The 27,359-nt window shown below is 44.5% G+C and overlaps 1 protein-coding gene across 2 annotated transcripts in view; it reads left to right on the top strand.

Annotated features, from left to right (window-relative positions):
- Positions 1-27,359, top strand: part of cdh8 (cadherin 8) — a 270,165-nt gene that overhangs the window by 227,399 nt on the left and 15,407 nt on the right. For both annotated transcript variants that reach the window (XM_041192408.1, XM_041192407.1), the window contains exons 8-10: positions 1,842-1,978; positions 7,881-8,002; positions 10,903-11,020. In XM_041192408.1, the coding sequence (XP_041048342.1) occupies positions 1,842-1,978; positions 7,881-8,002; positions 10,903-11,020 (377 nt within the window). The remainder of the gene's footprint in view (positions 1-1,841; positions 1,979-7,880; positions 8,003-10,902; positions 11,021-27,359) is intronic.

Below are 27,359 nucleotides of genomic sequence, written 5' to 3'. Positions count from 1 at the left end.
TTCCTGAGTGCTAAACCGGAAATGGAGCCCTGGCTGGTTTAGCTTCCTAACTCAAGGTACCAAAGCCAACTATTGTGTTTGTATCTCTTTCACATCTTGGCACATTTAAAGACATATGAATGCAAGTTGTTCTTGCAGTTCTGCCAGTAATGGTGGTACTGAGTGTAAAAAGTGTGTTTTTTTTTAGTTAATTTCCTTTGAACTTTTTAGTTTATATCAAAGATATCAAACATGAGAAAAAAGTCTGTTAGACTGACTGTCAAGAATCATCCAATCAATTTATGAAGAAATTGTTCACTTTTCGATTAACTAAGGAAGGCAGGGCTCTGTTAGGGCTGACATGTTGGGTGGCCAATGATAAGAATGCTTGAGCTAAGGCAGTTGGAGGCAGAAAGTTATTCAATGCAACCACCAGTTAATATGTCCGCTCAGAGCTGGAAACCCTACAACGGAATTAAGAATGCAAAAAGAAACCACTGAAAAGCCCTTGTGAAAGTAAAACAGTGTGGGGAATTAGGAAAATATATATGCCTTCCATTGTTGTCTTCAACCAAGTCAGTGGGTTGTATAGCAGAATACATGTTGATGTGAAAGAATTGCCACTTATTTAGAGAGGAGTATCTCCTCTGTAAATGGACAACTGAAGCACTTCTGAGTAGCATAACTAGGCTGACAATCTTTCTTGTTTCCACAAATGACTCACTGTATTTATTTCAAAGAGTTTGCCTTTTTTTATTCTCCGTGATAATACCTGCACCTCGCACAAAACTAACACAACCTAATATAAAACAAAATTATTCTTACAGCATGCTGAGCTTTGAAGGAGATTTGAAAGATGCTAACTGCAGGTATCGAACAGGCTGTCACTCTGTAGTAAGAGGCACTTGAGTAACAATGAACATTTATTTAGCCATTTGGTGGTGCATGCGTCTCTCCTTAGCCCACTGTCAATCTGTTATCCATGCACTTGTGGAACTCCATAAACCTCTAGCATTGAATTCAAATGTGCCATCAGGTCTTAAAGGATTAGTCCGAAACTTATTCGGGGGGGATTTTTAACCTTTGAGTATTGTGTCAGACGTGGCTTAGTGGGGAGCACCGTTGCCTCTGTGTCAGAAGGTTGTAGGTTCTTGCCGCACTTTAGAGATTTGATTACCTAATCTAGGTTGATGTTCCCCAGTGCAGTACTGCATTTTCAGGGACACTGTCTCTGAGATGAAATTTTAAGCCACAGCCTCGTTTGCCCTGTAAATACGGGTCAGTATTTTACAGCCCTGCTATGGTAATGTGGCAAGCCATTTAAATTCCATTCAGTTCGGTGGGACCATAATATCCCGTGGGGTGGGAGAGGGAGTAAAATCCTGGCCATGGTGTAAAAGATCATGTGGGACTATTTCAACGAATGTCAGGGGCACTCTCCCTAGTGTCCTGGTCAATATTGACCTCTCAACCGACATCCCTAAAATCAGATTACCTGATCAGTATCTCAATGTTGTGTGTGGTATTCTGCATGAATTTGCTGCTCTGTTTTCTGCATTACAACGGTGAATACAATTTTAAAAGAATTTAATTGGTTGTAAAGCTGTCTGGGACTTTGTGAGGACATAAATGCAACTCTTCTGTGTATAAAATGAACAATAGGTTCACACTTCATCTGATTTCCTTTTCTAATGACCTTAATGGAAAGGAAGATTGGACAACTGTTATAATGGGTGGTGAATGAAATGTTGCCTGTTGAATAATATTCCCAAACGTCAAAGTTAACACCCATTCTCAACCCTCTTTTGTTGTGAGTTTGTGTCTTTAACATGGGATGATCACTGGACCTTTCTCTTTTGTAGGTATTCAATTGATCGGCACACTGACCTTGAAAGATTATTCAACGTTAATGCTGATGATGGAAAAATAACCCTGGCTAAACCTCTGGACAGAGAGACCGATATTTGGCATAACATCACTATTATAGCCACAGAAACCAGTATGTATCAGGGTGCTCAGTTGTGTTGGCAGAACATTAAGCTTCTGGGTCATTACCTTTAATGTCATCCAAAATGGATGGGAATGGAATTAATTGATGCAGGGCACCAGATAGGCCATGAAGCAACTTAATTACATCTATATAAAATGTATATTAAAAAAGAAACTTCTGTTGGCATAAACTTCCTATCAACCTTACAGATTTATGGTGGAAATTCCCATGTATATTTATCACCGTCACTGGTAGAATTGAGTAATTACAGTATGACCAGTTTACATTGGAATTTTCCACAATAAATATGGGGACCCAAAGTCATAATGGGAGTATCATAATTCAGGACAGAACATGAATTTGAAATGGCCATTGAAATATACTTACCTATTCTAGCGAAATTAACCCCTGACCTCTTGACCCATGGACTAGGAGATGACTTTTGGTCCGGTGACAGTACATTCTCGCCTCAGAAATCAGAAAGTTCATGGCTCAAACCATGAAAGATCTGGCAAGCAGAGACGGAAGCTCTGCCTGTGATCTCTGTGCTGACATCCAATAGTGATGCTCATGTCCAATGGGTGGCATCTCCCTTTGTGGTTTGTGTTCTACAGGCTCATATAATCTTCCTGCTGTAAACCCCAACTAATTGCTATAAAAATGCACGTGGAAGGGTCTTTCACACCGACTGCATTGTTACTCAGGTTGTGAATCCTTCCACCTCACACTACCAACCGACAAAAAAGTTTGAAGATGTGAAAACACAACCTGACGACTCTCTTGCAATCCCCATGTGCAACACTCAGGGAGATAGACTAATAAATAATTAATATACTCATGTCATGAACATTTTGGATCTATTAAGCCCTTTCTCTTCCTGTAAACAGTGAGAGCTCTCTCCCAGCTTATTCCCTCTGCTTCCAAATCTTGCAACTTCAGCCTATTCCCTGCATCTCTGTAAGTTCAGTTGCTGGCGTTCAATTTATAGTCATTCCCCCCTTTCAATTCTCTAAGGTCATCCATGGTAATGCTTGGTGCTTGGCAGTGTATAGGTTATAGGACAGGACAAGAAATTCAGAGGCCTGAAATCAAGAAAGAGTGAATTCAATTCCTACGAAAGCAGCTTGAGAATTTTAATTGTGTTTTTTTTAAAAAAAGAAACTGGAAATAAGAAGCTGGTATCTGTAAAAGTAACCATGATGCTGTTGGGTTATAATAAAAACCAACCTGATTCACTAATGTCCACTGACTAAGGGTGTGGTGGAGGCAGATTCAGTTGTGGCGTTCAAAGGAGAATTGGATAATTATCTGAAGAAAAAGAAAAACAGGGTTATGGGGAAAAGGCAATGGAATGGGACTATTGCACGTGCAGAGATCTGAATCGGACACAATGAGCTGAACAGCCTCCTTTTGTGCTGTAACCATTCTATGATTCTCCATGTGACGCTAATCCCACACCAGTGTGGGTGACTCTTAATTGCACTCTGAAGTGGCCTAGCAAGCCAGCAGTTGTACCAAACTGCTTTCAGTATAAATCACTCCAAAATAAGTTGGAGGGAACGTTGCCAGTGATACACACTTCCTGCAGATTAATTTTTTTAAATTCTATGTGAGCTCATTTCCCATCTTCAAGTTTTCTATTAACTTCACTGTTGCTCGTTATTTTTTATGTATTAATTCTTGGGAGGTGGTAAGGTTGGCACTTATTGCCTATCTGCTAGTTGCGCTGAAAAGGTGGTGGAGAACCTTCTGCTTGAACTGTTGCAATCCACATGGGATTAATAGCTGAATATCCTACTAGACTACTTCAGAGGGAGTTAAGAGTCAACCACATTGGATTGGGACTGGAGTCTGTACAGGAGGCTACAAACAGGTATAGGTAGGTTAAATGAGTGGGCAAAGATCTGGCAGATGGAGTATAATGTAGGAAAATGTGAAATTGTTCATTTTGGCAGGAAGAATAAAAGAGAAGCATATTATCTAAATGCTGAGAGATTAAGAGGCTCTGAGGTGCAGAGGGATCTGGGTGTCCTAGTGCATGAATCACAAAAGGCAATTATACAAGTACAGCAAGTAATTAGGAAAGCTAATAGAATATCATTTATTGCGAGGGGAATTGAATACAAAAGTAGGGAGGTTATGGTTCAGTTGTACAGGGCAGTAGTGAGACGATATCTGGAGTACTGTGTACAGTATTAGACACCTTATTTAAGGAAACATATAAATGCATTGGAAGCAGTACAGAGAAGGTTTGTCAGGCTAATACCTGGAATGGGTGGGTTGTCATATGAGGAAAGGTTGGACAGACCAAGCTTGTATCTGCTGGAATTTGGAAGAGTAAAAGGCGACTTGATTGAAACATGTAAGATCTTGAGGGGTCTTGACAGGGTGGATGTGAAGACGATGTTTTCTGTTGTGGGAGAATCTAGAACTAGGGGTTACTGTTTAAAAATAAGGGGTCCCCCATTTAAAGCAGAGATGAGGTGAAATTTATTCACTCAGAGGGTCGTGAGTCTTTGGAACTCTCTTCCTGAAAAGGTGGTGGAAGCAGAGTCTTTGAATATTTTTAAGGCAGAGGTGGATAGATTCCTGGTAAGCATGGGGGGTGTGATAGGTTATCGGCAGTAGGTGGAATGCAGCTTTCAGGTTCTATCCGATCAGCCATGATCTTATTAAATGACAGAGCAGGCTCGAGGGGTTCCTTGTTCATATATTCGTATGAGTCACATATAAGTCCAGACTGGGTAAGGATGGCAGGTTTCCTTCCTTAAAGTCCATTTTCTGTTAAATCATTCCATGTCCTGTTACCTCTGGAGGTAAATCTCCTGTTCATCCCTTTTGTTGCTCTCTAAACACATTCACTATCTCGCTCTGCATGCTCATCCCCTGCCCTTCAAGTTCAGTCTTTGTCCTTTTCTCTCTCTCTTGCTGAGCTCAGCTGGCTAATTTGCACTTGGAATCCCAATCTGATTGAAATGTCCATACAATGCACTTTCCCACTGGTCAGCAATGAAAATCCTGGGTGACTATCCACTACTTGGCAAAGGCACGGTGCTGTGCATTATAATGCTATCAATTTCTGGGCCACTTGAGCCCAAACTGCTTAGCAGAGACCAGGGATAAAACCTACAAATGTCTCTTTGCTTCAAATAGTACAAGAGCATGCTCACTACTTAAGCATTCAAACTAGTGAGAAATAATTCATTTTTTTCAACCTGTTTAAATGAACAATTAGAAGCTATCTCAAATTAATGTTTACATTTCAGATTGAAGTGAAATATTTGCCAGTTCATTTGGAGGAATTTACATCAATTTCTCTTGATGCTTTCTGCGCCAAACTAAATGTAGCTATTATTTGCTATTTAATACGTCCAGTATTGATTTAAAACACATCCCATATTTATGAAGTGACAATTTTGCATTTTAATGAGTTGGGAAAATATTTGTGAAGGGAAATTTAATTTGCTAGAGAAAGAAAAATACCTTGAGCACAACCTGCTGAAGTTATCATTTTTGTTATACTTGGCCAGTCTTAGTATCCAAAGCCATATATTGGCCTCGAAGACAATACATCAACAGATTAACCAAAATGGTACCAGGGATTAAATAGTTAAATAAAAGCAAAATACTGCAGATGCTGGAAATCTGAAACAAAAACAAAAATTGTTGGAAAAACTCAGCAGGTCTGACAGCATCTGTGGAGAAGAAGACAGAGTTAACGTTTCGAGTCCGTATGACTCTTCATCAGATCTAATTGCGGTGTTTATTTAATTAGATCATAGCTGTGTTTCTTTGCTCCAGTTACTTTCACTTGCTCCATATTCCATTGATCTGTTTGCCCAAAACATGTCTCTCAATCTCAGTCTCAAAAGTTTCAATTCTCCAAGTATCCTCACTCCTGCTGGGGGAAAGAGTTCCGGATTCAAACCGACAGAGTATACACAGATAAGCTGTTTTCTCTGGTAGCAAAACCTATAATGCGGGGGCATAACCTTCAATTTATATCTAGGCCATTCAGGAGTGACATTAGGAGGAACTGTTTCACACAGAGAGCGGTGGAAATCTGGAACTCAATTTCCCAAAAGGCTCTGGATGCCAGGAGTCAGATGAAGGTTCCGGGATTGATATTGACATTTTTTCTTAAGCAAACATATCAAAGGATTACATAACAAAGACAGATAAATGGAGAAGAGATAATGATCGATCATGACCTAGTTGAATATGTAAAAAGCCCAAGGGGCTGAATGACCAACTCCTGCTCCTATATAATGTGAAGCACTGAGGTTTAGGGTTCCGGGCAACATCAAGGTTGAAAAAAGTAGGAGAGGAGACAAATTAAATGAAAAAGTCACAGTTAAGTGATGCAATGTTTGGATTTTAAAGACCTGCAGATGTAAAAGAAATGGAGGGATGCAGGAATGTTCATTACTCTGAACTCAATTCTTCCCTCACTTTCACCTTCCTGCAAAATAATAAACTGAACTGCAAAGATTTGTGATACAACATTACAGAGCAGCATACAACAGCAGAAAGGGTGCAGAGCAAAACAAAGAACATTTTTTGACAACTAAGTATTCTTTTAGCCTTCTTGACCTATCTGCAACTGTTGACATGGTTGACCACACGATCCTCCTCCAAAACCTCTCCATCGCCATCTAGCAGAGTGGGACTGCATACACATGGCTCCATCCTTACCTATCCAATTGTAGTCAACAAATCATCTAATTGTAGCCAGCTTCTTTTCCAGCTGCCACGCAATTATTCTGGTCTCCCATCACCAAACCCACCCCCCCACCCCCGCCCACCAAGAATCTATCCTTGGCCTTCTCGTGTTTCTCATCTACCTGCTGCTCCTTCTTTACTTTGTTCAAAAACACATCGATAATTTCCACAAATGGTGATGACACCCAGTTCTACTTCACCAGCATCACTTCCAGCTCCTCCGCTGTCCAAACATTGTCAGATTGTTTGACTAACATCCAGTACTGGACGAGTAGAAACTTTGTCCAATCAAACATTGGGAAAATATCTTCCACCAATTCCATTCCTTAACCACCAACTTCATCCCTCTCCCTGTCAACTTTTTGATGCTGAACTAGACTGTTCACAACCCTGGTGTCATATATGTCAGAACTGAGTTTCTGACCACAGACCTGTGCTATCACTAAGCTTGCCCACCACAATATCTGTAACATCGTTTTGACTCCACCCCTCTATCATCGTTTACTGAATCCATATCCATGCCTTTTTTACCTTGAAACTTGGCTACTCTATCAGATGCCCAACTGGTCTTCTACATTCTAACCTCCATAAGCTTGAGGTCATTGAAAAGTCAGCTGCCCATGTCCTTACTCACACCAAGTCTTGTTCATCCATCATATTTTTTTGTTCATTCATGGGACGTGGGCGTCACTGGCGGCCAGAATTTATTACCCATCCCTAATTGCCCTTGAGAAGGTGGCGGTGAGCCATCCTTTTGAACCGCTGCAGTCAGTGCTCATTAACCTACATTAGCTCCTGGTTAAGCAATGTCTCAATTTTAAAAACTTCATCCTTTTTTTCAAAGCCCTCCACTGCCCATTCTTCACTAACTCTGCCCTATAACCCTCTGAGATATATGCTCTCCTCCAAATGTGGCCTGTTGAGAATCCCTAATTCTCCATGCTACACTATTGGCAGCCATGCCTTAAACTACCTAGGCCATATGCTCTGGAATTCCCTCCCTAAATATCCAGGATTCTCTATTTCACTTTTCTCCTTCTCCTTAAATAGCTTGGAGTCTGTTTGATCACAATCCAGTGAAGCACCTTATAGCGTTTTGCCAGGTTAAAGGCGCTAGATAGATGCAAGTTATCGTTGCTGTTCTTTTGAAGCGTTAACTGATAGCACTTTATCTTCTTTCTGCCTGCAGGGAATCATAGCCAAGTATCCCGTGTGCTTGTGGCCATTAAGGTGCTTGATGTTAATGACAATGCCCCAGAACTTGCCTCACAACCTGAAGCATACCTGTGTGAAAATGGAAAATCTGGGCAGGTGGGTACATCAGTGCAGACATTTAACAGGCATGATCCCCATGACCAGCTCCCAAGGCAGTTATTCTTAGAGGAAAAACAAAGGGATCAGTTTTAGTCTTGACCATCAGTCAGGGAACTGACAGGACTGCGTACAAAACCCAGTTTTGCAATCCTGCCCAATTATGCCACCCAATCAAGCAAAGGGGCGGGGGGAATGATGTTGGGAGGGGCATAAAAGCCCTGTCCCATCCAATCGAGTGGTTTTCTCACACCGTGAGTTAGGTTATAATTACACCCCCGGAGGCAGTCCTGCTGTTTCACCATTATCCGTGACTGCTCTACACATGGAGAGTTTCGTCTTTCATCCCTGAGGGCTCAAGCGGCCTGATAAATGCAAGTATTGGACATTGAACAGCTGCCGCATCTGCTGTCTTTCCGATGAGACATTAAACTGGAGCCCCACCTGCCTTCTCGGGTAGATGCCAAAAGATCCAATGTGATTTGAAGGACTCGGGAGTTCTGTCCTGTGCCCTGGTCAATGTTTACCCTCAACCAAAATCGCAAGAATGAAAAACAGATTATCTGGTCATTGATTTCACTGCTGCTTGTGGGAGCTTGTTGTGTGTAAATTGGCTGCTCTGTTTATCCACCTTAGAACAGTGCAGACACCTTAAAATTCCTTCACTGGGTCTTGAATTCTTGCGCCAGTCTGAAACAGATCGAACTGGCACTTTTTTTTTCCTATTCATTTACGGATGTGGGCATCGCTGGCTGGGCCAGCATTTATTGCCCATTCCTAATTACCCGTGAGAAGGTGGTGGTGAGCTGGCTTCTTGAACTGCTGCGCTCCATGTGATGTAGGGACACCCATAGTGCTGTTAGGGAGGGAGTTCCAGGATTTTGACCCAGCGACAGCAAAGGAACGGCGGTATATTTCCAAGTCAGGATAGTGAGTGACTTGGAGGGGAATTTCCAGGTGGTGGTGTTCCCATGTGTCTGCTGCCCTTCTCCTTCTAGGTGATAGTGGTCGTGGGTTTGGAAGGTGCTGTCTAAGGAACCTTGGTGGGTTTCTGCAGTGCATCTTGTAGATGGAACACACTGCTGCTACTGTTTGTCTGTGATGGAAGAACTGAGTGTTTATGGGGTGCCAATCAAGTGAGCTGTTTTGTATTGGATAGTGTCAAGCTTCTTGAGTGTTGTTGGAGCTGCACTCATCCAGGCAAGTGGGGAGCATTCCGTCACACTCCTGGCCTGTACCTTGTAGATGGCGGACAGGATTTGGATAGTCAGGAGGTGAGCTACATGTCGCAGGATTCCCAGCCTCTGACCTGCTGTTGTAGCCACAGTATATATATGGCTAGTCCAGTTCAGTTTCCGATCAATGGTAACCCCCAGGATGTTGATAGTGGGGGATTCATTGATGGTAATGCCATTGAACATCAAGGAACGGTGAATGGATTCTCTCTTGTTGGAGATGGTCATAGCCTGGCACTTGTGTAGTGCAAATATTGCTTGCCATTTGTCAGCCCAAGCCTGGATATTGTCCAGGTCTTGCTGCATTTGGACATGGACTGCTTCAGTATCTGAGGAGTCGCAAATGGTGCTGAACATTGTGCAATCATCAGCAAACGTCCCCACTCCTGACCTTATGATGGAAGGAAGGTCATTGGTGAAGCAGCTGAAGATGGTTGGGCCGAGAACACTACCCTGAGGAACTCCTGCAGTGATGTCCTGGGACAGAGATGACTGACCTCCAACAACCACAACCATCTTCCTTTGTGCTGGGTATGACTCCAGCCAATGAAAAGTTTTCCCCCTGATTCCCATTGACTCCAGTTTTGCTAGGGCTCCTTGATACAACACTCAGTTAAATGATGCCTTGCTGTCAAGGGCAGTCACTCTCTCCTGTGCAAGGAAGACGTGCTGTAACATTTCTCAGATCCCTATAGAAGACAGTAGCCGTTAAAACACAAGCTTACCTGCAAGCTCAAATGACAGATGCACCAGTGTACCTGCTACACAGACAACAAAGTTCCAAAGTTATTTTCTTCCTTTATTCACTCTCAGGATATGGCTAACATGACATTTATTACCTACCTCTACTTCCCCAGAGGAACTAGTGGTGGGGATTTCTTGCTGAAGGAATTGAGCATGTTAGCCAACTATCCTGGTATGGGAAGCAAGTTAGATATCAGCCGGAATTTTACCAGAGTAGTAAGTCCCAATGTTGGGATTAAGAGCAGGTCCTGAGGCCTTCTGCATGGGCATCAGGGTTGCTAGCAACTCTGCAGCTTCAGCAGCACCACCTTCAGTGGCTACTACTGAGGCAGCAAGGAGAAAGAGAGGGCACCTCCATTTTGAGACCCCCCCCCTCCTCACCACCTCCCCACCTCCCCCTCATAGGGGGGAAAGATATTTAATTTTTCTGCCAGGGCCAGGCAGAGAGGCCCAAGCATTTGGAGGTGGTAACCCCTCCAACGGTGGCAATTGGGCCATGTTGGCGGTTGAGATGTGGGTTCGACAGGGCTCAATTTTGATGATCACAGCACAAGGGTAACTTGCTGACACTCCCTATCAAGCCAGGCATTTGATTGGCAGACAAACAGCAAAGTACTAGCGGCCTGTTCACCCCAATGGAGCAATAGCCTAGAACCAGTGCCTCCAGGAGAAAAAGATTGGGTGGCATAGTAGTCAAAACATTTTGGGTATAAAGATTGCGTTGATTGCCGCATATGAACAAGATCATGAAGTCTTACCTGGGGGAGGATTCCTCAGTTCAGTAGCTCTTATGAATTTATCTACTCATGCTAAAAAATATTTTGCATCTTTGTTGGAGAAATACCAGCAGGTGAACCTTGACCCTCAAGTTATGTTTAGATGTCACTGTCAATGCTTTACTGCTCATTTAATCATTAACAGGTCATTCAGACGGTCAGTGCCACAGACAAAGATGACCCAAAGGCTGGACAGTATTTCTTCTATAGTTTGACACCAGAGGTTTCCAGGAACCCTAACTTTACAATCAAGAACAATGCAGGTAATGTTTGACAGTAAAACACCAAGAGCAATGTCTCTATGTCAGATCGTCCCACCAAACAATGGTGACCATGCCAGCAAGTCAGTAAGCAATCAGGCCTGTTCAGGTTGTGCTGCAGTGCCTTTCAATCCTAATTACAGCTCACAGTAATTAGCTGAAGGATTATCCATACCGAGGGTAATTGTCACCCAGGCAGCACTTTAGAGATCAACCAACCATGGCTGAGCAGATTTCTTTTGGTCTTATTTTCCCATCTTTACATAAATGTGCCGCTCAGTGAGAATGGCTGCATGTGGGAGCACAGATTTCAGCAAGAACTATGTACTATCAAAGAACAAATACAACAACTTACGTTTTTAGAGCGTATTGTAACGTAGCAAAGCATCCATCCCAAGGTGCCTCACAAGAGAGACCATCGAACAAAATTTGACACCAAGCTATGTAAGGAAATATTAGGGTAGATAACCAAAAGCTTGATCAAAGAGTTAGATGTTAAGGAGCTTCTTAAAGGAGGAAAGAAGAGTAGAGAGGCAGAAAGGTTTAGGGAGGGAATTCCAGAGCTCAGGGCCCAGGCAACTAAAGGCACCAATGGTGGAGCGATTAAAATTGGGAATGGTCGAGGGCCAGAATTGGAGGAGTGCAGAGATATTGGAGGATGTACTTTATTGCATAACTTGTATAAATACCTTGCATACATTTAATAAATGCTGGCTGTGCAGCTTCAGTGACATCTCAATAGGGTAAATGTGCTTCTGCTCAAACGTTCACAAGAAAGGTTCCTGTTTGATCTGCTGATTTAGCTGATCACAAACAGAGAATCAGTAGTGACACTCCATTGCCCAGCACCAAGAGGAGTGCTGCTTTGTCAGAGGTGCTGTCTTTTGAATAAGATGCTAAAAGATCCCCAGGCAGTACTTCAAAGGAGTGTAGTGGATTTCTCCCCAGCACCCAGGCTGACTTTTATCCTTCAACTAACAGATTGTCTGTTCAATATCCCATTGCCTTAGGTTGGAAAGAAATTCCCATTTCTAAGCACCAGTGAATGACCGCAGCTGGAAAGTACATGTCTGAATTGTACTCAAAGCATTACGTGTACATGCCTGGCCCGTCAAGAGAAGGTGCCATGCTGCTGTTACAAAATGCAGGGCTGATGGTGCCCTGCTAGTCACTGGACTAGTAATACAAAGGCCTAGGCTAATGCTCTGGGGAAATGGGTCAGGATCTTACAGCCCCATTGTGGTGTGTCTCCCCCCCCCGGTGGATGCAGCGAGCAATTTAAATCCCCATTCAGTTCGGCGGGACCATCATATCCTGCCAAGCCGGGAGGGGCCACAAAATCCTGGCCCTGGATTTAAATCCCAACAGCTAGCGGAATTTGAATGCAATTAATAAATCTATAATGGTGACCAGGGAATTATCATTCATTGTCATTAAAAACCCATCTGGTTCACTAATGTCCCTTTAGGGAAAGAAATCTGCCGTCCTTAGCTGGTCTGGCCTACATGTGACTTCAGACCCATAGCAGTGTGGTTGACATTTAACTGGCCTCTACAGGCCACTCAGATTAAGGACAATTAAGGATGGGCAACAAATGATGGCCTTGTCAGTGATTCCCACATTCAATGAAAGAATAAAAAAAAAAGATATACCACTCTAGTTCCAGTGGCCTTTCTTTATGTGTGAGCCTTGATGGAAATCGATTTAATGGTTCTGGAAATCCCGGCCAACAACAGCACATCTGACACTTTAAAGAAAGTGGACAGTGTTTGGGAACTAGAGCCTTTGCTGATTTTATTATCCTCCCTAATTCAGGTCACAAGACAATGTTAGTGTCTTTTATCCATTCATGGGGTATGGGCGTCACTGGCTATACCAGCATTTATTGCCCATCCCTAATTGCCCTTCAGAAGATGGTGGTGAGCTGCCTTCTTGAACCATTGCAGCCCATGTGGTGTAGTGTTATTAGGGAGGGAGTTCCATGATTTTGACCCAACGACAGTGAAGGAACAGCGATATATTTCCAAGTCAGGATGGTGAGTGGCTTGGAGGGGAACTTCCAATTGGTGGTATTTCCATGTGTCTGCAGCCCTTGCCTTCTAGATGGTGGTGGTTGTGGGTTTGGAAGGTGCTGCCTAAGGAGCCTTGGTGAGTTCCTGCAGATGAGTTCCTGTAGATGGTACACACTGCTGCTACTGTGCATCGATGGTGGAGGGAGTGAATGTTTGTGAATGGGGTGCTAATCAAGCGAGCTCTTTGTCCTGGATGATGTAAAGTTTCTTGATTGTTGTGGGAGCTGCACATATCCAGGCAAGTGGAGAGTATTCCCATTACACTCCCGACTTGTACCTTTGGGGAGTTAGTAGGTGAGTTACTCACCACAGGATTCCTAGCCTCTGACCTGTTTTCTTTTAAATTATCTGTTCATTGGATGTGGGAGTCTTTGGCCGGGCCAGCATTTGTTGCCCATCCCTAATTGCTCTTGAAATTTCAGAGGGCATTCAAGAGTCAACCACATTGCTGTGAGTCTAGAGTCATGTAGGTCACGCCAGGTAAGGACAGCAGATTTCCTTCCCTAAAGGAAGGAAATGAAAGTTCACCACCACTTTCTCAAGGGCATTCAGAGATGGACAATAAATGCTAGCCTAGCCAGCAATGCCCACATCCCATGAATGGATAAAAAAATACTACAATTGTCTTGTGGCCTGAATTAGGGAGGATAATTAAGACCCAGATGGGTTTTTATGACAATCAACAATGGCTGCATGGTCACCATTAGACTTTTAATTCCAGATTTTTATTGAATCCAAACTTCACCATCTGCTGTGATGGAATTTGAACCCAGGTCCCTGGGTATTCCGAGCACTAGTCTAGTGACAATACCACCATGCCACCACCTCCCCTACAGTAGCTACAGTATTTATATGGCTAGTCCAGTTCAGTTTCTGGTCAATGGTAACCCCCAGGATGTTGACAGCGGGGGATTCAGTGATGTTAATGCCATTGAATGTCACGTATGGAGATGGTTAGATTCTCTCTTGCTGGAGATGGTCATTGCCTGGCACTTGTGTGGCGCAAATGTTACTTGGTACTTGTCAGCCAAAACCTGGATATTATCCAGGTCTTGCTGCATTTGGACATGGACTGCTTCAGTGTCCCGGGAGTCACAAAAGGTGCCGAACATTGTGCAATCATCAGCGAACATCCCCACTTCTGATCTTATTAAGGAAGGAAGATCATTGATGAAGCATCTGAGGATGGTTGGGCCGAGGACACTACCCTGAGGAACTCCTGCAGTGATGTCCTGGGACTGAGATGATTGCTAGGTATGACTCCAACCAGCGGAGAGTTTTCCCCGATTCCCATTGACTCCAGTTTTGCAAGGGCTCTTTGATGCCACATTTGTTTAAATGCTGCCTAAGTGTCACTCTCACCTCACCTTTGGAGTTCAGTCCACTTGTCCATGTTTGAACTGTAATGAGTTCAGGAGCTGAGTGGCCCTGGCAGAACCCAAACTGAGCATCAGTGAGCAGGTTATTGCTAAGCAAGTGCTGCTTGATAGCACTGTTGATGACCCCTCCTATTACTTTACTGATGATCGAGAGTAGACTGATGGTGCGATAATTGTCCAGGTTGGATTTGTCATGCTTTTTGTGTACAGGGCACACCTGGGCAATTTTCCATATAGCCGGGTAGATGCCAGTATTGTAGCTGCACTGGAACAGCTTGGCTCAAGGTGCAACAAGTTCTGGAGCACAAGTCTTCAGAACTATCACTGGAATATTGTCAGGGCCCATTGCCTTTGCAGTATCCAATGCCTTCAGCCATTTCTTGGTATCATGATGAGTGAATTGAACTAGATGAAGACTGGCATCTGTAGTGCTGGGGAGCTCCGGAGGAGGCCAAGATGGATCATCCACTCGGCACTTCTGGCTGAACATTGTTGCAATTGCTTCCCTCATTGACAGTGGGGATATTTGTGGAGCCTCCTCCTCCAGTGAATTGTTTAATTGTCCACCACCAGTGCCAGAGTTCTAATACAGTAGGAATTGTACAAAGACAGTTCAAGTTTATTCCATTTAGGAAATTTAGATTCATCACGGGGAAGTTCACTCTGTCAGCGCACATTAGTTCTGATATGGTTTTGATATTATACCAAAGTCTGGAGGTGAACAGATGACTTGCAAATTAACCATACCACATTGTTCCCCCTTCCCTTTTTTTGTTTATGCATGAAAGCTTGGGTGGTAAGAGTGCATTAGAAACGACATTTCAAAGAAAAAATTGAGAGACAGTAATAATAAGGACCATGGTTCTAACTTAGGGAACAAATAACAGGCAATGCCAGTTAACAATGAGTGATTCACTGACTCAGTGGGCTGAGTATTCAATCAGTGTTCGGGAATTGGAGACGCGGGCTAGTTCTAGATCACGATCCCACACAATGTGCTTTAGACATGCCTACTGCAATTTTTAACGTTCCAGTCTGTAGAGTTCAATAGTTCAATTTCTCTAAGATAAAAGCAAAATACTGCAGACACTGGAAATCTGAAACAAAAATGGAAAATGCTGGAAAACTCAGCAGGTCTGACAGCATCTGTGGAGAGGGAAACAGAGTTAAGGTTTTGAGTCATGTGAACCTTATTCAGCGCTGAAGAGAAGTGGAAATGTGATTAAATTTATACTGTTAAGGGGGTGGGGGGGGTGCAGGGCAGGTGGAACTGGATAGATATGTTGGGGTTATTTTCCTTGGAACAAAGAAGGCTGAGAGGTGACATGATTGATGTGTACAAAATTATGACGGGAATAGAGAGAGTTGACAGGATAAAATTGTTTCCCTTGGTGGAGAATTCTAGAACCAAGGGACATAGATTCAAGATAAGTGGCAGAAGGTGTAGGGGGGGACATGAGGAAGAACTTTTTTATGCAGAGGGTAGTGGGTGTCTGGCATTCACTGCCCAAGTTGGTAGTAGAGGCAGTAACTCTAAACTCTTTTAAAAAGTACCTGGAACTACACCTTAAGTGCTCTAAGCTGCAGGGCTATGGGCTGGGTGCAGGAAGTGGGACTAGAAAGGGCACCTAGGTGTCCTCGGGCTGGTATGGACAAGATGGGCCAAATGGCCTCCTGTGCTGTAACTTTTCTATGGTCCACTCCCCCATCACCCCAACACCTCACCCCCTTCCCATGGCAGCTTCCCATGCAATCACAGGAGCTGCAACACCTGCCCCTTTACCTCCTCCCTCCTCACCGTCCAAGGGCCCAAACACTCTTTTCAGGTGAAGCTGGTGCACCTCCTTCAATTTGGTCTACTGCATCTGTCGTGGTCTCCTCTACATGGGGGAGACCAAACGCAGACTGGTTGACCGCTTTGCAGAACACCTTTGGTCTGTCCGCAAGCATGACCCAGACCTTTCTATCGCTTGCCATTTCAACACCCCACCCTGCTCTCATGCCCACATGTCCGTCCTTGGCCTGCTGCATTGTTCGAGTGAAGCTCAACGCAAACTAGAGGAACAGCACCTCATCTTCCGACTAGGCACTTTACAGCCTTCCGGACTTAACATTGAGTTCAACAACTTCAGATCATGAACTCTCTCCTCCATCCTCACCCCTTTTTTAATCCACTTTTTTCTACATTCATATTCATTTTTTATACATTTTCATTTTTATTTTTATTCATTTATCTGTGGTTCTATCCTGTTTTCTGTCCTCCTTTGCCCACCACTGCCCCCCCTCCCCCCACCCCATCCCCTACAGAGCCATCTGTTACTTGTTCCACGATGTTCTTTCACACAATGCGACCCTTGTTCTGTTTTCTTACCTTTATGTCACTATCAGCACCTTTTTTTAAAGAACTAACTACAACCATTAACGCTCCCTTTTGTCCTTTAGTTCATTACATCTTTGTCAATCCCTCCTTTGTCCCCACCTATCTCTGGCTTTCTATCCAGCCCCACCCCTCTTTAACAGTATAAATTTCATCACATTTCTGCTTCTCTTCAGCTCGGAAGAAGAGTCCTACGGACTCCAAACACTAACGCTGTTTCTCTCTCCACAGATGCTGCTAGACCTGCTGAGTTTTTCCAGCACTTTCTGTTTTTTGTGTTCAATGTCTCCGTTTTTGACTATGTGAGTCTGGTAACTAATCTATGCTCACTGTGCTTGATTGGTTAAGCCTGGGTGCGGATTCAGTGCAAAGCAAACAGACACCACAGAAGCTATTAGAAGTTGAGCTGTAATAAGCATGAGGGCAGACGTTGTGTGATTACAGAGATATCTTAAAGCTCTTGTAAGTAAAGCTGTCCTACACTTAGAAGTAGTATCATTCTTGCATTGGTCTGAGACATAACGTATACAACAGAGCCAACTAAAGTGAGCAGGCTCGCCGTCCAATCAGAAATGGCAGATGGACGAGCTCTGAAAGCTCAAGTGCCAATGAGAATCCCTCCAGCCCTCGGTGATCGGCAGCCCTACCAGTCGAGGTGGGAGATGACAATCTGAGCGTGGAGACTGCGAGGGAGAAGGTCAGGTGAATTGCTTTTCCTCGTGGAAAATGACACACCTGCCTGGCAATGATCCTGGAGGGGAAACCCCATCAGAGGATGGCCAGCGGATCACAGCTGTGGCCCGGCGGGCTGGTATGGACGCAGGGTTGCCTAAGGTGGTCTCGGGTCCCTCGAGCGACCTTTCGTTCCTTGCCCCTGACGCCCTCACCACCCCCCCCCCCCCCCCCCCCCCCCCCCCGCCGCCCCTCACCTTCTGCCCTCAACCCACCACATTGGCCTGGAGATGGCCCAAGCTGGAGTGGGCTGCCCGTTTCGCTGACTGAAAGAAAAAAAAAACAACTGGCCTTAATTGGGTGGGCAGCCGATCCATCCCCCAAGCTGCCCTAATTGATAAAATGGCTCGGGGCCGGGATTGTGGCGGCGAACCAGCATGGAGGTCGGTGGCGTGAAATCCACCTCCGATCCTGACCAGTTGAAAACCCGGCCTGAAGTTTGGGTTTCAAACGCTTGAGGAAAGTATTTTTTTTTTTTTATTCATTTTGCGGGATGTAGACATCGCCAGCTAGGTGAAGGACGACTAACAGAGGTACAAAGGCCACCTCCATGGGGAGTATGACAGTTCGCCATTTTGATTTGGAGTAAGAATAGTAGAGTTAGAGTCGGAGTAGAGATGTAGTGTGACGAGTTGTCAATAAACTTAGTAAAGTATAGATAAAGTGAAATCATGGGATGAAAATTGGACACGTTTTGCAATCCATTCCACCAGGCGACCCCTCTAGAATTTACAGCATAGAGGGATGCCATTCATCCCATCATACCTGTCAAAAAAAAACTAGTCATTTATTTTCAATTCCCCGGCACGAACCTGCACCACTTAATTTTTTTTTCAAAAATACAGTGTGTGTGTGTGGACATTGCCAGGATATTGGAGCTGTCTTCAAACATGGCCACCAATTGCTACCTGAGCATGCACAGAGGTCATGCACCACCTGGCGTGGTGTAGGTAACAGACACAGCCTTAAAGAAGAAGCCGTCTAACAACACAGCCATGATGGTTTGAGCAGCACCATCTCTTATCCTGCTGCCTGCCCTGTCGATCACTGCAAAACACTAGAACTGCACCTACGTGCGCATCTAGCATGGTGTTAGTTACAAATGTAGCCTTTCCAATATTTGCCGAGTATTTTTCTTGGTGTAGTTCCAGGAGGACCTGTAATTTCAAGATAATTTCTTCCCAATTGAGCTCGGTCTAGATCAATTTGCCCGGTTTAGCTGAAATAAAAACAGAATGTGCTGGAAAAAATGCTCCGCAGGTCTGGCAACATCCGTGGAGAGGGAAACAGAGTTAACGTTGTGAGTCGACTATGACTCTTCTTCAGAGATAAGGAATATTCAACTCAAAACATTCACTTTGTTTCTCTCTCCACAGATACTGCCAGACCTGCTGAGCATTTCCAGCACTTTCTGTCTTTATTTCCAACAGCTGCAGTATTCTGCTTTTATTGCTGGGCTTAGCTCTTGTGTCCCGAGCAAGGTATTATTTCAAACTAGACTGTACTGTGGCCAACCATATCACTCATTGAATTAATTCATTAAGTTGCTATGCTTTAAAGCTATAAGATATTCAAGTGTCTTTTGGAGAGAAAAAAGGCACAATTAAACTGAAAATACTGTGGCAAGATTCTTCTGTTGAATTGTACAATGGTCCCAACAGACTAGCTCTTACTAGTTCCTATAAATAGGACTGTGAAGATGACTAATTATTAAACAAGTCAACCCAAAAATTATGTATTCAATGAGTTCCTTCCATGCTGAAAGTCAAAGAATAAATTAAAGAGGATGGAAAGAGATTTCGAATTGAAAGAGAAAGTAGATGAGCAGAGATAGAAAGTGCACAAAAGGGCAAATGAGTGATCCAGAAGGATGGATTATAGCTGCAAACTCAGCAGCAGGAATAATAAGGAAAGTGAAAGCAAGACATTGAGCAAATTAAAATTTTCAGGAAGGAGGAATTAAAGAGCCAGAAAATCAAAATTGACATGGAAATGAGGTGAGGAATCTATGAAATGGAGCAGAAATGTCAAGACAAGCAGGCAGATATCTAGAAATAAAAGGGGTAGCTCCACAAAGTTACACTCCCAGTGAGGATCCACGCGCACGCCACGCACAGGAATGTTTAGTTTGCGCTAAAGTGATGTGAATAAGTGAATCACAGGGAAGTGTTAACTGAACCGCTGAGCATTAACTCTGGAACCTGTATCCAAATACAGCTCAGACTGACTGGAATAGAATGAGGGTATAACAAGATTGAGCAAGGGTGTACAGGATCCAACATGTGTATGCAAGTATATCCCAGATCTAAGAGACTATGTAAGAGTGCACGGGCTCTAACATATGTTCATGAGACCATACAGGGTCTAACGTGACCACATTACACTGAAACACATGCCAAAGGACTTGCCGCAGCTGATTTTCAACTACTCCCTAAGTCGGCCTCCTCATTATGGGACAGAAATTCTGCTGAGAGCCCACCTAAAGATTTCGGGCTCCAGAAAATCAGCTGGTGGTCAAGGAAGGAGCAAATAGCTCTACACACGATGGCCTGAATTTTTAGGTTGGTGGGGGTGGGGTGGTAGGTGGTGGGGTGAGGGGGTGGGGTCACTTTTTGCCATCTGAAGAGTCGGCAGCGAACACATTCCCATCAACTCCGGCTGCCCCGCTGCAAATTTATGCTCTAAGGAGCATTGACTAGCAGCAGGTGGGACATCCGCCCCTCACTCAGGAGGAAGTGCCGCCTTAGAGAGCTGCTGGCCAATCTGATTGGCTGGCAGCTCCCCAATCCCTGCAGCTAGAGTGCTGCAGTGGACAGAGGAGGAGCTTCATGAGAAAGCCTGAGACCAAGCCTGGGAACCGGACGAAAAGTAAGGGTCGGGGGTCAAAGGACGGGGAGGTTAGGGAAGGCATGGGTAGTCGCAAGGGGGGCGATTGAGGTCTCGGGGGCGAGGTTTTGGTGGGGGTAGGGAGGGGGGAGGTGGGAGGGAAGTCCGGAGGTCACCGGGCCTTAACGGGAAGTTGGAGAAGGGGGACGCCAGTCAGGAGGGTGCTTTAGATGAAGGTGTCCCTCGCCCGAGATCCAGATATGTGCATCTATGGCCTTCTCCCATGGATGTGCAATGGTCTCGCTACCCTAAAAATTGAGGCTGGGCAAGAAACGGCCCTTAAGTGACTGGTCACTCAACTGGGACAAGGACGGGCTTCCCATTCGAGGCCTTGCACCGCGCTCCCTCCCCCTCCAAAGCATAAAATTGTCTGGAGGGAATCCCATCCCTACAATTTCAAACTCCCCTTCCCCCATCTCCGGTCTAAAATCCCACCGGTGGGGAGGAAAAAATTCAGCCCAATACCGTTTCTTTTTTTAAAGAGAACAAGCTTCATCTTGTACCTAGCTGCATAAATTTGATCCATAGGGAAAAATTATCTCCCCCCTCTCTGTTGGGTGGGGCAATGTGGGATCGACATCCCTGATTGGGGGCGTGCCGCCATTTTAAGTCGGCGGGCCAATTAAGGCCCGTCCAGTGTGACATCCGCCAGGGAGCACTGTGCGCTCCCTGTGTGGGCGGTGGGGGTGGATTCCCTCAGCTGGGAGAGCTCTTTTTTGCGCATGCGCGTGAAAGAGCGCACTGACCTCCCTGAGGCTAAGTGCTGGCTCAGGGAGATCAGTTCGGACTTCCAAGTTTTAATAAAAACTGCCCTACCTTTTCCCTTCCATGTCTCCTCATGTGACAATGTCAAATGAATTGGGACGCGACCATAACTTTTATTAAAACTCAAATGTGCAGATTTTAAATCACTCACGAAATCTCATCCCGCCCGTGGATGAGGTTTGATGCTTTTTCCAATGCCCGCCAAGGCTCCCGGCCTGCCCGCTAACCTTAAGGTTGGAGGGGCAGGTCCACTAATTATCTAAATTGGTTCTTTAATGGCCTCAATAGGCCGTTGAGAGGTCAGGGGGCGCGCAGCTGACTCAGCTGCACCCCCGCCGAGCTGAAAATGGAAATCACGCGGGGTGATGTTGAGTTCCACCCGACGTCATCTCGTGTCATTTTACATGTTGGCGAGGGGGCCCTGCCCCCGCTCGCCAACTGGAAGATCCTGCCCATCATTTTCATGGTCGCTGGTTTGTTCCATTGAGTGAACGCTTGCATTCAAGTTTCAGGTGAGCTCTGTCAATAGCTTTGTAGCCCGTGTCTGCGGTTTTGCATTTACACCTTCTTCTCGGACTCAAGAACAAGTTTAGAGCAGTACGGAAGGAGTTCAACCAACGTTCCATTTGTTTGTCTTGCATTTGCAAGAACACATAGTTTCCCTGGTGCTTTGGCCGACAATTAACAATTAACCAAAACCACAAAATATAAATTAGCTGCTTATCTATCCCCATTTGCTATGTGTCAAACTTTGCTTTGCACAAGTTGGTTTTCATGTTTACCTACATAACAACAGTTAATGCACTCCAGTAGCAATCCACTCGATCCAATTCAAAGACTCATTAAAAGTCGTGACATAAATGCAAGTTATTTTCCTCTTATCACAACCCTTTCTCAAGTTCTTATGTCATGACCTCTGATCCGGTGATGACTTCCCATCCTTGAGTGTCCTGTTACTAAGTTCTATCCTCAAATTTACTGCCACTACCTTCCCATCCTAAAAATTCCGATCGCTGCTTCTTATCCTCAAATACCCTGTGGCTGTCTCCCATCCTCAAAGTTCCTGTCACTACCTCCCGTCCTTGGGTGTCCTGTGCAAGTTCTAAACCGCAAGTTTCATGTGACTATCCCCAAGTCTCAGTTCTCTTTGTCTCAACTTCACAATCTCAATCAGAATTAAGGAATCCCTTCGCACCCTCGAACATGCCTGAAATGATCCTGGTGTCCTGAACCAGATCTGCCTACTCTCGGTGGAGTCTGAATGAACATGCCTGAGCCATCAGGACCACTGAGGTATAAATCTTCAGGGGCATATGTATTGAGCTTCAGATTTTGTTTGCGTACTTCTCATTAAAAGAACAATGAAAATGGTTGAGTTACCTTGGAAAATGATAGAATTATGAACATCATGTTTTTAATTTATGGCTATTAGCAATCACCATCCTAACATTACACATGTGATTACACAGTAACTTGAAGAGAAAGAGATGGCATTTTTGTTCTCTCTGCATTAGCGAGTCCCTCCCTCCCAAAGTTCTCACAGGAGAAAAAATACCAATTCATCATCTTTTAATGATACATGGGTGGGTTACCAATTAGTAAGAATGAGAGAGGCAACCCCTTGGTAGCACAATTTGTAACAACAAGTGTTTTTATTTTTCTCATCTGTAGCTTCCCTGTGGGAGTCACAGAGCATGGAGAAAAAAAATACTTGCCTGAGTGAATTCAAATCTGGAAAGAAATCCCAGGTTAATTCCAGAGGTAGATTCAACTCTTGCATCTGATGAAGCTCTTCACTTTAATTGTCAGCCAAGGCACAATTGTTGCTAAATCACAAGTTTGTGGGTTCAAGTCTCACTCCATAGAACTTGAGCAAAAAAAGCTAGGCTGGCACTGAGTGAGTGCTGCATTGTCTGAGGTGCATCTCTCAGGCGAGATGTTAAAACAAGGCTCCATCTGTTCTCTTAGGTGGACATAAATGATCGCATGGTGCTAGATCTCACGTTCTCTCCCTCCAGAAACCCATGAGCCAATAATATTGCTTCAATGTCATTTCCAGGTAGCTTATACCAAACCTTTATTACCCTCTCAGCAATTAAAGTTATGCTTAGCATCCCTTATTATTCTTAAGGTACCGATTTGAATATGATTGCACCAGGCACTTGAATCTATCAACACAGTAATCAATTTGCCTGCAAACACAGGGTGGTGTTAAATCAGTATGATTAGTGAAATATCCCATTTTACCTTCCTTATCTCTGCTTATAAAAGATGCCAGCTTGTCTCAGTTGGTAGCACTTTCATCTCTGAGCCAGTGGGTTGTGGGTTCAACTGTCATTCTAGAGACGTGAACACATAGCTGTCAAACATGGCAGTGCAGCACTGAGAGAGGGTTTGAAGTCTAGTCTTTCAGATGAGATGTTGAACCAAGACCATTCCTGCCTCTCAGGTAAAGCACTTTCAAGTAAAAGATCCCATGGCACTTATTGAAGAAGAGAAGGGCATTTCCCCCTGGTATGCTAGCCAATATTGATCCCTCAACCAGCATCGTTAAAAAACAGATAACCTGGGTGTTACAGCATCGCTGCTTGTGGGACCTTACTGCATGCAAATTGAGTGCTGGGCTTCCTTCATTATTATACATGAGAAAGTGCTTCATTGGCTGTAACATATGTTGATATTTTCAGAGAGCTTGAAGGGTACAACATAAACTTCCCTGTTACTGAAAGGAGAGGAGCATTCATTTGTGCCTGTAGCGCTTCAGTCATCAACCTAGAATAACAGATGGGCAGGAAGGAGTGACAAGGTCCTGCAAAAAAAAGAAAGAGATAGTAATCAGATGTCATAACCTGCTAGGGCCAGAATACAAGTGTTTTGTATATGTTATCCCTAAACTTAATTGTGTTTTCTTCCTTGGGTTCTCCACTCATCCAGCTTCCTGCGCATTAAAGACTCACATGCGAGTTGAGCCTTTCTCATCCCTGCAAGTTAAATAATCGTTAGATAGCACTGCCTGGGTGGATAATTTTAGCACTGTCCAAATGGTCACAAGACACTACAAATTGCTTCTTACTACAAAAAATTCCCGCATTTCTAATTGTGGAAAATGTAATTTTGATTTTTAAAAGGCATTCAACTTTGTCATTAATGGAAGCAAATGGCAATCCCAAATTAATATTGTACTCAGCTAGAAGTGAAACCGAAGCTTATAGAAATAATCAGCTCATTGATAAAAGTGGAAGAATTCATCTCTCCCCCTTTTGGACTCAGTTTCTGCTGATTGCTTTGAGCTTTTTGATTTCACTTCCAATGTTCTTCCCCTCCTCTCTTGATCCTTGGCAGCTTTGGAACTAGCTGGGCCAGTTGAAGGTCTGTTTCCATTTGACCCTTGTTGGGGTGGCATCAACACACCTCAGCATACATCTAGCCAGTTCCAAAGTGGCTGCTCATGTGAGGCCAGACAGTGTGAGTGAGGAGGCAGTTTGACCATGGTAGAGGATTGGAGAGAATGTGAGTGGGAGTGGGTGGCATCACAGCCCAATTATGCCCTCAGCTAACATCTGGCAGGAGTTAAGGGGAGCGATGTGGAGCAGGAATCCTTGCTGAATACCAATGAATGAAATAAAAACAGAAAATGCTGGAAATACTCAGCAGGTCAAGGAGCAGCATGGAGAGTCCAACTGAGCCACTTAAGTAAGGGTCTCTTCCTGCCTCTACTGCCGTTTTATCAGTGACAGGGGGGCCTCCGCCTCAAGGGAGATTGCCAGGTAAACCTTGGTGGCCTCCCAACGGGCTCTGGAGGAGGGTCTCTCTTTTGGTACTCCTTAGCCCACAAAGGGGCCTCTGGGCAGCAATGGCCACCCCTGTGCCATCGGCACTGCCTGCCCTCAGTGGCCTTGCACCACCTGGCTCAGGCTTGCCGGACTCAGTCCAGTGCCCGCAGACTCCACCTTCCTTACTTTCAGGGCACATGTCATCCAGGTGCATCTCCTGCAGTAGCTACCGATAGCAGCAGGCACTGCTGAAGCAGCTAGACTGTCAGTCCTCTGAATGGGCCAATGGCTCCTGTGAGGTGGGAGGTAGGGAGTGTGTCATCCTTAACAGGGATGGCAGCCCCACTGGGAACTATTTAATGGCTTGCGCTGGTAAAATGTGACCAGAGTCCAGCTGCCGGAAGAACTGGGGTTGCCACCCACTTTCGGGCGTGATCTGCCACCTCTGGAAAATTCCAGCCAATATTTCAGGTCGATAATCTTTCATCAGAACCAGTAAAAGTTAGGGCTGTAACAGAGTTTAAACAAGCACAGGGGAATGAAAACGGAAGGGAGCAAAGAACAAAAGGGAAGGCGCGTGATAGGGTAGCCGATGGGAGAGATTCCATGAAAAAAGGGATAATGGTGATGGGACAAGTAAAGGAACTAACGATGGGTCTAGAGGAGGCATAAATGGGAAAGCAGAATCATTACCAGCAGCTGCAATTCAAAAAAAAAACAAAGAAAAATGGGAGCAGTGGTTAGGATCTGAAATTGTTGAACTCAGTGTTGAGTCTGGAAGGCTGTAAAGTGTCTAATTGAACGATGAGTTGCTGCTCCTCAAATCTGAGCTCCATTGGAACACTGATGCAGGCCAAGGACAGAGAGGTCAGAGTGGGAGTGGGGTGGAGAATTAAAATGACAGAAGAACAATAGCTCGGGTCATGCTTGCAAACATTCTGCAAAGCGGTCACCAAATCTGTGTTTAATCTCCTAGGCGTAGAGGAGACTGCATTGTGAACAGTAAATTTAATAACTTAAATTGAAAGTACAAGCAAACCATTGGCCTGAATTTTCGCTCCCTGTTCAGGAGCGCAGGAGCGGGACTATTCCCAGCTCCGCAAACATGACCCAAGAAAAAGAGCCTCGGACAGTTGGTTTTTCATTCCAGCGGGGTGGGTTGGAATGGGAGTTTGGCCTGCCACCCTGGAAACAGTTCAGAGGCAGCAAAGGGTCTGCCAATGCAAAAATACTTACCTCGGTGCTCTGCCACCATGAATAAAATCAAAACAACCCTTCAGCCCCCACCCCTCACAATCCCTCACACCTCCCCACAAGTTTCCCATGCCCCATCCATGCTAACCCATGCTATTTCTTGCCCCTTACCCATCATCCCATTGTCCCTCATACTCTCAATGCCAACGTATGCCCTTCCACCTAGTGGCCATGTCCCTTTACAGCCTCTATCCCAGTTTAGAGCCAACTCATGCTAACCCATTCCCCCAACCCACTACCCTTTCCCCTTATACTCTACATGTCAAACCCTCTCAGCATCCACCATGGACCTATGATGAGATTAAATAAAGTTCTTAAGTGTCCATTGATGAGTTCACGATTAAAAAAAAAACTCTTATTAATAAACACCTGTTCATGACATTTAAATTATTTTAATCCCTTATAAGAACATGCATTTGCATTCATAATCCCACTTCAAAGACTTTCTGAGCACTTGTCAATAAAACTGTGAACTGACAGGCACTCCACTGTGATAGTACTAGGTTGTGAAATCAGTCATGCAGCACTAATCCAGTGATGCAAACCCTCAGGCTAATGTCAACAGACAGAGGAAAATAGCAAGTATTGATTTTTTTCAACACTGCATACAGATATTCACAAATATTTAAAGGGCAAGAGTTTTAAATGCCTTGACAATTTGACAGGTCCCTTTGGTAGCTCTCTTTGACAGTTCCAGTGAGCTTATCCACTTTTTATGCACATTCATGCCCACTTTTAACAATCTCAAAAAGCACTTGACCTCTCCCAAAGAGCACCTGAGCTGTCCCAAAGGTGGCCCTAGACCATATCCAAAAGGGTACCCTACCTCTGTAAAGAACCCTGATAAAATCAGGCCTTCTACTGCCAGGTCTAATGTGCACAAGTCATATTTCCCACTCCCTCCTTGTAAAAATCAGATCAGACTAAAGGCAGCTGCACTTTAACATGTGCAGCTGCCTCCCTGAACCAGAGATGTGCAAAGTTTAACTATCCCCCACTCCCCCCTCCCCTGCAGAAATGGTGGGTGTTATGTTCAGGGGAGATATCTCTGGATTCAGACCTCCAGAGCCATTTTTGCAAAGAAGGAGAATCTCTCCATCTGGA

This window comes from Carcharodon carcharias, chromosome 7, assembly GCF_017639515.1.
Source record: "Carcharodon carcharias isolate sCarCar2 chromosome 7, sCarCar2.pri, whole genome shotgun sequence".
Classification (NCBI taxonomy): Eukaryota; Metazoa; Chordata; class Chondrichthyes; order Lamniformes; family Lamnidae; genus Carcharodon; species Carcharodon carcharias.
This window is presented reverse-complemented; position numbering and strand designations above follow the sequence as displayed.